The sequence below is a fragment of the Eptesicus fuscus genome, chromosome 12, assembly GCF_027574615.1.
Source record: "Eptesicus fuscus isolate TK198812 chromosome 12, DD_ASM_mEF_20220401, whole genome shotgun sequence".
Taxonomy (NCBI): Eukaryota; Metazoa; Chordata; class Mammalia; order Chiroptera; family Vespertilionidae; genus Eptesicus; species Eptesicus fuscus.
Genome location: NC_072484.1, coordinates 65,324,089 through 65,337,772, shown reverse-complemented (window position 1 = coordinate 65,337,772; position 13,684 = coordinate 65,324,089). Strand labels below are relative to the sequence as shown.

Below are 13,684 nucleotides of genomic sequence, written 5' to 3'. Positions count from 1 at the left end.
CTCTACAAAAATATATTTGGTCCAAAATTTAAAGTGTGACAGTGGAGGAACCCTTGAGTTATAATTTTTGCACCCATATAAGTGTGTCTATAGGATAATTTTTTAGACGCACAATTCCTTGTTCCTACAGATATACCATATTGGATTCCAAGGAGAATTCCGTCTGTGGCCTCACACCCATCTGGAAGAAGCACACCATTAACATAGTTTGAACAGTTGTCGAATGGCATAATGATGAAATTAGTATTAGGCTGAGGCCAGAGTCAGTAATGAACTTCCAGGTACAAGAATAAATCTGCACTTTTAGCCAAAATATAATTATTACTGCAGTTTATTGTTAGCAGTTTTATAATGTAATATGGCTATTATGGCTCCCCTGTCAAACAGTGATTGCTCCACACTGAGAGCTCCTCCTGGAGTTGCTGCTCTGTGCAGAAGAGAATTTCGGAAACCATTTTTCACTGATATGTTTTCTAAAAGAAACTGCACCTAAGGTCCATAGCTTGGACAAATTTAAAAAATGTTTCATCTTTAATTCCTGGAAAACCGCGTAGTCTTTAAGCAGGACTTTGTTTCAGTTTTTAATTTTATGGATTCAGAACTATAAGAAGTTTTCTTAATACATTCTTATAAGTTCTGTTATTTTTGAAGTTTGATTAGGGAGTCATTCATTTTTCTCTAAGCGATTCTTCTTTACACCTATGCTTTTGTTATTATGTCTGAATTGAAGATGATTTATCATGAGCATTGCAGAATTTGGGATATTTTAACACGATAACGGTGAGATCTTTTAAAGGTTTTCCAAGAATTCTCAAGAGAATTCCAAAATAGGACTTAAGAAACCTCAAAGTTATGGCATAAATATAATTAAATACTGTAACTAAAATTAAATATAGTTTTTAAAGGTTATTTTGTTTAATATGAAGATTGTGGGAAAACCAAATACCAATATATGAATCATGATAGAATTTAATTTTTATAATTCTTACTTGTTATTAATTTTAGAATTTATTTGTTGGTGGAAGAGATCTTTTTTTCTCTAAAGTTATCTTAATATATGTATTTGCACCCTAGCCAGTTTGGCTCAGTGGATAGAGCATCGGCCTGCGGACTGAAGGATCACAGATTCAGTTCCGGTCAAGGGCACATGCCTGGGTTGCAGGCTCGATCCCCTGTAGAGGGCAAGCTGGAAGCAGCCGATCAATGATTCTCATCATTGATGTTTCTATCTCTCTTCCCTCTCCTGTCCTCTCTGAAACCATTAAAAATATATTTTAAAAGTAATAATAATAATATTTGTATTTGCTATTCTATTTCTCCATTTATTTTGAAAAGTCTTAACTATTATAATAATAAAAGCGTAATATGCTAATTTGATCGGATGTCCTTCTGGATGACCTTCCAGATGAAGCCGGGGCTGCGAGGGAAGCCCGGGTGCCTGCCGGCAGCAGGAGGGAAGCCTGGGTCCCGGGTGCCAGAGGGAAGCCAGTGCCGGCAGCCAGGGGAAGAAAGGCCTACTCTTGCACGAATTCTGTGCGTCAGGCCTCTAGTTTTTTTATATTTAACAATTGTTCATTAATGTGGCATTTTATTCTTTTTTGGATTGTTTTTATTGTAGTAAAATGTATATAACATGGAGTTTGCCATTTAGGTATACAATTCAGTGGTATTAATTATATTCAGTGTTTTACAACCATCACCACCATCCATCTCCAAAGCTTCTCCATCACCCCAAATAGAAACTCTGTACCCCTTAAGCAATAAATCCCATTTTCCCCTTACCCTATCCCTAGTAACCTTTATTCTACTGTATTTATGAATTGCCTTTTTTAGATATTTCCTATAAATGGAATCATACAATATTTGCCCCTTTATAATTAGCTTCTTTCACTATGTTTTTGAGGTCCATGCTGTTGTAGCATATATCAGAACAGCATTTTATTCTTGCAGTGATAAATATACATTACACTTCAACTGGCCACATAGAATTTCAACAGATTTTTTTTTTTTACTGAAGTTTTATTTCTACAGTAATTACTTATATTAGAAACTAAGTATTCTGATATTAACCATTAAATTCAAATGACCTATTCTTGTTCTTTGTTATATTGATAAGTTATGACATAGACTTTAATCTGGCACCAGATACGGTGTAGAGGTAGACCTTCTGCTGTTGTGACTCCCAAAGATTGAGGCTTCCAGACGCTGTGGCTGAAGCCTGGCCCCGTGGGCTGCCAGGGCTGCCCAACATGCTTCCTGCCAGGCAGGCAGCTTGTACCTTAAGACCTAGTGGGTTTAACAGGGCTCCTCTCCTGGACTGTTCTTCCTATGACTTGGCTAAGGATCCAAGAGGAAAATAGGAAAAAGGCATGACTGGTCAGTTCCCCAAAAGAAATAAAATAACTAGTGCATATAAGGGAAAGCATTCAAATGAATAAAGGAAATGCAAATTCAAACAAGATGTTACCCTTCTATTTTCTAAACCATTTGCTGTCAAAGCAGCAAGATATTTTAAAAATTAGAATGCCCAGTGCTGGCTATAATGCAATGAGATCAGATCACTTGTGTAGCTTTGTAAATTAGGACATTCATTCATCCATTCAAATAGATATTCAGGATTGTATCAGGCACTACTAGAATTTCTGAGGAAATGTTCATGACTGACTGTATAAAAGTGTTTATCAAAGCATCATTAGTAAAAAATAACAATTGGGACTACCTAAATGCCCAACAGTTTGGGTTTTATAAAATGCCTGATGGATTAAAACTAAAGTGACATAGACAAAACCAAAACAAAATAAAAAATAAAAAACTACATACTTAGTGTAGTTTATAAAAATCTTTATATATGAAAATGTGATTTTTTTGGGTGTGTGGCTTTTTCTCCCTCTTTCCCAAATTTCCTGTGGTATTGATATTTTCTCAAATAGTGAAGTTGCTTTTGATGATACCTGAATGTTAGTCTGTTTACCCTGGCTCTGACTCTTAGGACGTAAACTAGCTATTTTGTCATGGTGAGAACCTCAGCTATGTTTTCAGTGTTCAGAGTCTGATCTCAAAGAGCACGGGGTGATGTGATCATTCTGGCTTTTGCAGGGGTACTGAGGATATCACCTCTCCTCATGGCATCCCCCTCGACCTTCTGGACCGAGTGATGATCATCCGGACCATGCTGTACACTCCACAGGAAATGAAACAGGTGAGTCTGCCTTCCCACCTCCTCGCTCTCTTCCCTCATTTGCTCCCAGTGTTCCCTGATGCTGTGCAGAAAGGCTCCTGGCTCTCACCATCATTTGCCACTTAGCTGCTGCCATGGGCAAGTCACAATACTCCAGAACCTCAATACCCCATCAGAGGGACGGATGGGCCAACGAGACATTGCCTGAAGTGTCACAAAACCTCAGTTGCCTACATCCCTTCTAATAAACTTTAGGAAAGGGATGGTGAAAAATACTGACTTGATGATGGTCATTAGGGAGGCTACTGGCTCTAGGAAAGAGGCAATGAAATATGACTTAGCAATAGCCTCTTGGGCCCAGGACAGGCCCTGTCCGAGGTCTCTGCTCAGTGGGCAAAGCTAGGCACTCTGTCCCATCAGAACCCACAGCAAGCCAGCTCCAGCAGGGAACAGAAGCTGGAGAGGATAAGCACTTGAGTCTTAGCAGAGCCTGGCTGCCGTAAAGAGCCTGACTAGTGGCAGGTTTTTCGGGGTGGTGCATAGGTTTGTTGCCTTGGCTGTAGAGATGATGGTGAAGCAGGGTCACAGAGCTTAGAGGGGCACGTGGAATGGTGGTCATAAAACTAACCTTATAATGAGAGGCTTGAAGGAAATGTACATAAAAGCATCTAACTCAGTCCCTGACACAGAGTGCATGCTCAAAATTCCACGTGAGCTGAATTTGGGTTAGGTTTGGGGGTGGGGTGGGGGTGCCAGCATGTATGAGATTGGGCCTTACCCAAAGGGGCACGGTCTTAGTTTTTCCCACAGGAATGGCCTCTTGCTTGATCTGGAGCTGGAATACCAACTGTGTGCTAAACAGTGCCTAGGCACTGCCCACTTAGAATTTCGAGTCCCCTTACTGGTACTTCAGTAGTCGTTACGGCCATAATCTCTTTTCCTTTTGATGACTGAGTCATGAAGTGGCAAGTCAAGGATGCAAGCCAGTCTGCCCTGCAGAGCCCAGGCCATCTACTCATTGCCATAGGTTGCTGACCCACTGGGACAGCAAGGGCTGTGCTATTTTCCCTACTCTGCCCCCCGGTGCCCCAGATGGTCTTGCTGTCAAGGTGTAGGTCTGTCACTTTGAGGTCCACGTACGGCCAAGGATGGGACATAGAGTGGACCAGGGCAGCACTGACATCTTGACGGGCTCTGCCTCGACCCTCTCTTCTCACCAGAGAATGAGCACTGTTGGTTGGACATTGTACTAAACCCATGGACATGATTAGCCAGCACGATTCCATTTAATCCCAGAACCATGAGGCAGGGAGAACTATTATCCTTGTCATTCTTAAAGATGAAGACACCGAGACTTAGGCTAATTTAATGCCCAAGTTCATAAAGCTTGTCACTGGTTAATAGGTGACAGGCCAGACTAACTGGAATCCAGGCTGTCTGATCCTGAAGCCTATGTTCCTAAGCACGATGCCACCAGCTTCCCATCTGCTAGAAATCCCTCAGTTCAGGGTGGAGCCCCTCTGGCAGTTCACTGGCGGGGCCTTTCCTTTTGGAGCTCTGAGGGCCCCTCCTGGGCACTCTCCGGCTGCCCCTTTGCTTATGTGTGGCCTATCCTCCTTGGCCCTGCCAGCATTTGTTGTTGACCAGTACCCAGGAGTGCCAGGGTGAGCATGGAGCAGGGGTCTCCCTCCATACCCAGCATTGTCAGAATACCTGAAACAGTTGTAGTTCATGGCAGCAACTGTATAATTCCATGACTGGAGGCCATGTCACCAGATAATAGTTTTTTTGCTCTTGGATGAATGCTAGGTTGAAGTCAAGGCATTCATGGAATAGAAGTAAAAGCAAAGGGGAAATTGGTCCCTTCCCCATCCTTTCCGTGGGACTGGAGCCTGCTGGGAGAGGCAGCCCTGCACACTCAGAGCACTTGGCTGAGTTGACATGAGCAATTTGGTGCACCTTTATGAGCCTTGGCCTTCCTGGTTCACTGGAAGATCTGTTCCCTCCTTTCAAGGTTATCGTGAAGATGAAGCGAGATAGTGACAATAACTTAGAGGAGAAGGAAGGGCGGGCCATCCCTTCCTACTGCAGTAATTATTACTGTTTTTACCAGCTTGCAGGTGCTTCACAGGCATCCACTGGGATCCTTACAACAGCTTTCAATAACCAGGTTTGGGGACTCGGGAACAGTAGGGCCCCATGGTCACAGAGAATAAGCTGCAGAGCTAGGACCCACTCAGAGCCAGTTCACATTTGTTTCCTCCATTTGACCCTGGAGCACACAGTCTGATCTCCCCTGGGACGTTCTGCCAGTGTGCCTCCAGAGCAGTAACTGCTGGCTGGCTCCCAGCCTCATTCCACCTTGGCTCAGCCACGCTTCCTCTTGGGTTAGCAGAGCACTGACTAACTGCCACATGGGCATTGCCTTGTTCTTGCTGGTTCAAGGGAGAACTTCAGCATCTTTATTGGATGGAGCCTGGGGTAAGTTTTTAAAAAACAGAGCAAATGTAACTTGTGTACTCTGCCATCAGTGCTGACACCCTCATAAACTATCCCAGCAGGTTATTAAATGATTAAAGATCTAATTTATGAACTGTCCATTTCCAAGTAGTCTGAAACAGGAGCTCTTGGGATAGCTCTGACCTGCTCTAGAGAGAGTGAGAGTAGTGTCCCTGACATTCCTGGAGCCCAACTTTCAAATCAGTGTAGTTCGCTAAAGATGAAATCCTCAGGGCTGAAGCTTTCCCCTGGAGCAGGCTCAAGGATTAAATATTTGCATCGCCCTAAAGTTTCCGAAGGCTGCAGGGGACATTTTTCTTGACAGGACCTGGAGGTTTCCTTGGTCCCCAGCTGGCAATGAGAAGCCCTTTTTTATATTGGAGCACAAACCCGTCCGGATCTGACTGTGTGGTGAGAGGGGAGTCCTGTGCAGGGAGCAGGGAGCAGGGATCTCCCTTCCTGCTCCAGTTCTGCCTTCCCTTTATCCATCAAGGACTTTCCCTGCTCAGCTGCATTTAGCTTTGGACTCCAGGTGGTGGAACCCCTCATGCACAAGCTTAGATTCTTTTGATGGAGGTCATACCCTAGCTGAACAGCTAGGTTTAATGTGGCTGGTGCAGTGCGAAATATTTGAACAAGTTGCCAACATTTAGAAATCAGGACATTTCATACAAAACTCTGAGTTCAGAGTCTGTTGACAGAATAAAAGTCTTTTCTGCCAGCACCTGGCCACCTCCCCCGATGTGTGCTGCTGGCCTAGCCACCTCAGCCGAAGCCCTGGCCCTGAGCCTGGCTTTCTTACTGAGCAGTACCTTTCCCATTCAAAGCAGGTAACATCCTGGGCCCCTTATCAGAGCCACCAGACACTGAACTGCCTCCCCCTGCAGCTCCTGTCCTCAGGGTCTCTGCCTGAGAGCTGAAAGGCCAGTTTTGAAATGTCTATATCCTAAACCTCTGCTCCTGCTCTTCCCCTTGGAAGGCTTTAGCTGGGGGCTCAGTCTCTCCTACTTTCTACGCCTCTACTCGGGTGTGTTTTTATGGCTTTAATTTAAACAAGGGCTTCTTGATATCTTGTTTACGAAGCTGCCAAAGTGAAAAATTCCTGTATTATATGAGGCTCAAAGTCTTCGAGTTATCTCGGCTTCACAACACACAACATCATTATCCCAGCTGCCTCTTATCACTCAGTGCTGGGGCGCCTGCAGGATCCCGGTGCCACTTGTGTTACTGCGTCCATACTGCCAGCTTATTTCCCATCCAACTTTACTGGATCTTCAAACTGCAGCAAGCGTCAGCCTCTTCTTGATAGATTAGATACCTTTGGGTGATGTTATGAGGGCCGGTAAATCTTTAAAAGTAACTTTTTTTGATTTATCCAGCCATCGTATTTATCAAGCAAATAAAGAATCATTCTTCTTACCTGAGTGCTTATAGGTGGTGGTGTCCACACTGGAGAGGAAGGGTAGAGCCTGGGCAGGTTTTGGAGAGGCCTCAGTTTTCTAGTCCTGGGGATTGAGTGGGAAGGACCAGGAGGCAGGAGCTGAGCCACCCTGGTTGACTCCTCCAAGGGTACCAGCTGCTTTTCAGTCAGTATGAATGTAACACCCTGGCTGTAAAGCCATGCACAGTGTAGATGGCACTCCAGAGGTGGGTGAGTGCAGTCCTAAGGAGAGGTTGGCGCTCTGCCCCACCAGCCTAGGATTGGGCCTCTGCTGTTCTAATGATGGGATGAGAAACACTTAACCAGGTTGTTTTTAAAGCACTTTATAAATGAGAGACTTGAGGTTGCTCACCGTTGATCATGGTTTTTCTTCTTCAAAAGATCATTAAAATCCGTGCCCAGACAGAGGGAATCAACATCAGTGAGGAGGCACTGAACCACCTGGGGGAGATCGGCACCAAGACCACTTTGAGGTGAGCCACTTGTCCCCTGGAGCTGCTCCAGACCCCAATGATGCCTTCTCAGCAAGGCCTGTGGGGACCTAAAGGCAGGCCCCTTCTCAGGGCATAGGACCATGTCTGTTTTTACTGGTACGATGGGTCTTGTCCCAGGACACTGTGATGTGGAGTGCAGAATATTTAGATGATGGTGTTTTAAAAGCTAGAGTAACAGGTGAAGTCCCCTTGTCCTGTAGCAGGTGCACTCCTGTGATGGACAGCTGGCTCTGACCCCAGGTCAGTCCCCTTAGTAGAGGAAAAGGACAGACTAGAGACCAGGGTCCAGAGCAGGGAGTTCATTAGCTGGGCCCTACCTCACCTCCTTACCCGTCGCCCTGCTGGTTCTGTCCTCCAGGCGTGTCTTGGGTGGGAATGGTGGGTGTAGGTGAGCGTGAGGAGGAGTGCAGACATGGACTGCTTTCCTGACTGTTCATTGGCTCAAAGCCATTGCCTGTGGAGGATGTCCCGCCTAAGTGTCCTGGCTCCTTGTGAAATCATGATGTCGCTCCTGTCCCTATTTCTCCCACTCCTAAGGTTGAAGCAGAATTGCAAGATGTTTTGTTTGGGTAGAATGGTGCTTTTTAAATCTCCTGGATGCTCGTACCTTTGGATAGGGCATGTGCTTACAGGTGGCTGTGTTCATTTCCCTGCCATTGTCACAGTCCTGATCTGGACCTTGGCATTACCTGCCACTAAGTTTGCGCTCCCTTTCAAGCAGCAATGGAATCACCTCCTGTCGAAGAACTTGTAGACTGACAGAGATTTGGGGAGTAGGACTTGGTCATGTTGGTGACTTCTGACCCCTCAATGAGATCACACAAGTCTTTGAGAAAGGACAGTTCTCATGCCTCCTTGTCTGCTGTATTTGCAACAGCTCTCACAGCCCAGCATTGGGCTCAGCCCCTGGTGCAGTGCTCCTGTGGATGTGGAAGGGCTCCTATCTGTGGCCACCATTTCACTCCTGCCCTGGCTCCTGTTCACTCTAGGTACTCAGTGCAACTGCTGACCCCGGCCAACTTGCTTGCTAAGATCAACGGGAAGGACAGCATCGAGAAAGAGCACGTTGAGGAGATCAGTGAGCTCTTCTATGATGCCAAGTCATCAGCCAAAATCCTGGCTGACCAGCAGGATAAGTACATGAAGTGAGTCTTTCTGCAAAGAGACACTCCCAGCATGCTGGGCCTGGGTACAGCCTGCAGATACAAGGCTCACCCCTGGCCTTCGGATTCTGTTCCCCCTCTGGCGTGGTTAATGGCAAGTTCAGTGTACTGTTTTCTTTTTTTAAGTTATCATAATTTCTCCCATGGTTGCTTTGAAGGAACTCTGCCTCACTTAGCATGTTTTCTAATAAATCCTTATAGGATATTTTGATGATATCTCTTCTTTTAATTAAAAAAAACCCAACACTTTGTATTTTAGAACAGTTTTAGATAACAGCATTGTAAAGTACAGGGCGTTCCCACATACTTCACACCTAGTTTCCCTACTGTTAACATCTTATGGTGGTAGTATGTGATACATTTGTCACAGTTAATGAACCAATACTGATGCATTATTATACTTGATTCACATTTTCTGTCCCAGGATCCCATCAGAATCCCACATTACATTTAGTTGTCATTTCCCTTTAGACTCCTTGTGGCTATGACAGTTCCTCACACTTTCCGTGTTTATAATGACCTTCACAATGCTGATCAGGTAGTGTTCTGCCAAATGTACCTTTGTGGTTTTTTTTTTTTAAGGATTAAAATGTATTTTAATAAATTGATGCTGCATTATTGCTCCATTTTTCCCCCCAGAAAAATTCTAAAGGTATCAAGGACAAATCAAACATGGTACACCAATTAAAAAAAATAAAAAGGCACACCATAACTAACTGAGATATGTAGGCAAGGCTAAGAGCTGTCTGACATTCAGCATACAGCAACCCCGTTCCCAAGGTTGTACTAGGCCTATCAAGAAAAACTGTGGCCCTAACTGGTTTGGCTCAGTGGATAGAGCATCGGCCTGCGGACTCAAGGGTCCCAGGTTCGATTCCGGTCAAGGGCATGTACATTGGTTGAGGGCACATCTCCAGTAGGGGGTGTGCAGGAGGCAGCTGATTGATGTTTCTCTCTCATCGATGTTTCTAACTCTCTCTCCCTCTCCCTTCCTCTCTGTAAAAAATCAATAAAATATATTTAAAAAGAGGAAAAAGAAAAAGAAAAACTGTGAACATGCCCTAGCTGGTTTGGCTCAGTGGATAGAGCATCGGCCTGTGGACTGAGGGGACCCGGGTTCGATTCCGGTCAAGGGCATGTACTTTGGTTGCGGGCACATCCCCAGTGGGGGGTGTGCAGGAGGCAGCTGATCGATGTTTCTAAATCTCTATCCCTCTCCCTTCCTCTCTGTAAAAGTCAATAATATATATATACATATATATTTATATATATAAAAAAGAAAAAGAAAAACTGTGAACAGAAACATCAGACACAGAAGGGCCATTCCTGGGTGATCTTTAACTCTCCCTCCCCGCTCCCCCAAATGGAAGCAAGTTAACACAAGATTTTTTAAAAGATATGCTAAACTGAAAATCTCTAAGAGGAAGTGTCTTCTTTAGGACATGAAGGAATAATCTGTGGGCTATAATAAGACCGTATGTATGTTGTCTGTGACCTCTGCAGTCATTTGCCTGAATTCCCACCTGGGAGTTGATGAAGTGATGGGGCTAAGGTCATTGGGGGATGTTAGCGGTACATATGGCAGTGTCTCGGGTTGGGGAATATAAGAATGAGAACACAAATAGAACAGGATAAACAAAGAATGGAATGATCAAGATTAATGGGGGCTCTAACTGGATCCACTTTGCCATTGTTCCCACCCTCCCAGGCCTTCAATAATCACGACACTTCAGGAATGCACCACGCAGATATGATTAAACAGTATACCACCCAGAAATGATTTGTTAAATATTGCCTCTCCCTTGCTCTCTGCCTCCAGCATACTCCCCAGAGCAGTACAGGCAGGAAAGACCTAACTATTGGGAGGAATCCCTAACACGTTTCCAGAGTAGAATTCCAGCTAGTCCAAAAAGGTCCTTTTCTTAAGGGTTTAGGGAAACTAAAGACTGCAATTTTATTAGTATCATTGATGTTTGGAGCAAATTCAGCTCCAGGAGCTGCATGGTTGAATTGCCCCTATTCCTTCCATTGTAGCAGCACGGCCAAAGTGTTCAGTAGTTGGTGGGATCAATCCCAAGGTTCCATCTGGCATCATAGTGGCAGGTCCTGGAGGAGCTGGGATACCAGCAGGCACAGGAGCAAGGGGCATGGCACCTCTGTTGTTTGTGTACCTTTCATAGCCATCTGGCCCATCTTGTATTTCCTGCTCTCTCACATCAGGGAAGGTCCCCTTCCCTTGAATCCTTCCACTGTCGCCACATGTCTTCGTCACTGTGCCTGCGCTCCTCCTGCCTGAGCTTCGGTTGCTTTCGTTTTTGCGCTTGGTTGTGTAGCTCTTCCATCCTCCGAAGTTCTTCTTGATGCCTCATTAGCATGGCAGCAGCCTCCATCTCCATCTCCAGTTTCTCACAAGCTTCCTTGATGCAGTCCACTTGGTCCTGCTGCTGTTTCTCCATTTCAATGGCATACTCATACTCAAAGGAGCCAACCTGTGCAGATCTACGTGGCTGCTCCCACTCCTTGTGAAATTGCTAGTTCCTTATAACCAGCTTCTCTGGAAGTCCCCCTTCATCATCTAACTGGTCCATGGGCTCCACAGTCACAAACTGAGGGAATGTGGTTAGCAGGAAGGAGCTTGCTGTCCAGAACATCTGTCCAGAGCTTTCTGAGCAGCTGGTTTCCCTGAGAATTCAACAATGCCTTTTCCATGTCCAGCCAGCATGGCTCAGTGGTTTAGCATCAACCTATGAACCAGGAGGTCATGGTTCGATTCCCGGTCAGGGCATATGCCTGGGTTGTGGGCTCAATCCCCATTGGGGGGCATGCAGGAGGTAGCCAATCAGTGATTCTCATTGATGTTTCTACCTCTCCCTCTCCTTCCTCTCTGAAATCAATACAAATATAACAAAATAAAATTTAAAAAATGCCTTTTCCTGAGGGCCTTCCTCTTCCTCAGTCATCCACAATGACTACGGTCCTCTACTTGGCTGAACACAAAAAAGGCTTCCTCCAGCAGTTCATTAGATACAAACTGAGGAAGGTTTCGGCTCGGAAGAGATGCACTATGGCAGGCAAAGCACACATGCAGCTGCTTTTCATGGAGTGGCATGTTGTCCAGCTCCACGTTAGCAGTCTCCACTAGGGTTCATGCTTCCATGTGGATAACGCCAAGGCCTTATCCTTATGAATGAAGACCGCCTGCCTTCCCATGTTTATCAAATAGCTTCCTCATTGCCGCCTCAGTGATGTCAGGAGGAAGATTGTCCACAAAGAGCCGGCTACCTTGGATGAAGGTCTCCTGGTTTCCTAAAATTCTACAGGTCAGTAGTCAAGCCTCCATTTTTGGCTGCTGTCTTGTTGCCCATTTGCAAGTATTGGTGACAGCGGTGGCAGCTGCTGCTGCTGCTTCCTTAGAGCATGGTTTTGCTTCTCCAAGTTACAGTTTTTATTGCTCTGCATTTTTTGCACCCCTCTACTGACTGTTCTCTCCTCACAGTAACAGCAGCCTTTAAAAAAAAAAAAAAATCCTCACCTGAGGGCATGCTTATTCATTTTTAGAGAGAGAGGAAGGGAAAGAGAGAGAAACATTGATGTGAGAGAAACATTGATTGGTTGCCTTCCATAAGCGCTCCACCAGAGATCGAACCCACAACTTAGGTATGTACCCTGACAAGGAATCAAACCCACAACCTTTTGGTGCATGGGATAATGTTCCAACCAACTGAGCCACACCGGCCAGGGCTCAGTGGTGTGTGTTTGATGTTTTTCTCCTGATTAAACCAGGGTTGCAGGTTATTGGGAGTAAGATCATACAGGTAAAGTGCCATTTTTATCACATACCATTAACAGGTCACTATTTGTGTTGAGCTATCTTCCGTGGCTGAGGTCATATTTGTTAGATTTCTCCACTGTAAAGTTACCCTTTTCCCTCCCCACACTGTCCTCTTTGGAAGAAGTTTCTGAGCATACATAGTCCACACTTAAAGGGTGGGGAGTTTGGCTCCACCTCCTTGAGGGCTAAGCATCTACATAAATTATTTGGAATTCTTCTGCATGGGAGATTGTCTCTTCTCACCAATTGTTTACTCAATCATTTATCTCGGTATGGACTCATGGATATTTATTATATACTTTGGGTTATCATACAATGCTATTTATTTGGTTGCTCATATTAGCCCTGCTTTGACCATTGAGAGTTCTTTCAGTTGGTTTCTGTGTCCCTTTGACATGTCCCCATCACTGGTATTACATCTATTTGTTAGTTCACTAAAGCGGGACTTTCAGCCCCTTGAGAGGAAGGAGAGATGGCAGTGCCTGACAGATCTGGTACCCGGACTTTCTCACCTGGTAGGATGAGCTCCCATTCTTTCTACCAGGCTGCCTGCTGTCTGCTAGCTCTGTGCTGCCTGAGGCAGGCTTAGCCACAGAAGCAATGCCTTGGTACAAGCTGGTTGTTTTGGTTCTCTGCCCTCATGAGCAGGATCTCCGTGCTGCTGTCTGTGCAGGAGAGAGAAGAGACTAACCAAGATGGCCATTTGATCCAATTGTTGCTCTACTCCAAGTTAACCACAAAGTCCTTGGGCAAGCACAACTGTTCTCCCATTAGTGATGATTATTTGAGCAGGTCCAGAAGACTGCGGGAACAGGAGGGCTGAGATAATGCTGTGGGAGTCCATCCAGCCCTCAGGCCATACTCAGACCCTAAGAGCCCAGCTAGTCCCTGCTGCCAGAATGGACCTACTTCTGGCCTGGCCCTTGAAGGAGAATCCCAGCATGGGGTTCTTGGTGGGGGAGGAGATATATCTGAAGTCAGGGCTGAGCCCTGTGGCCTGTCCTGGGTGTTCATATCCTGTGTCTCTGACCTCCCAACTTAGCCACATCAGAAAAAACAGAATAATGTTACCTCTGA

The 13,684-nt window shown here is 45.3% G+C and overlaps 1 protein-coding gene and 1 pseudogene across 2 annotated transcripts in view; one reads left to right on the top strand and one right to left on the bottom strand.

The window, feature by feature from the left end:
* Positions 1-8,986, top strand: part of RUVBL1 (RuvB like AAA ATPase 1) — a 34,626-nt gene extending 25,640 nt beyond the window's left edge. For both annotated transcript variants that reach the window (XM_008159385.3, XM_054724334.1), the window contains exons 9-11: positions 3,097-3,199; positions 7,500-7,591; positions 8,602-8,986. In XM_008159385.3, coding sequence (XP_008157607.1) covers positions 3,097-3,199; positions 7,500-7,591; positions 8,602-8,761 — 355 coding nt within the window. In that variant the 3' untranslated portion in view covers positions 8,762-8,986. The remainder of the gene's footprint in view (positions 1-3,096; positions 3,200-7,499; positions 7,592-8,601) is intronic.
* Positions 8,987-10,647: 1,661 nt separating this feature from the next.
* LOC103304386 (non-POU domain-containing octamer-binding protein-like) lies at positions 10,648-12,243 on the bottom strand (annotated as a pseudogene).
* Between the last annotated feature and the right edge of the window lie 1,441 nt (positions 12,244-13,684).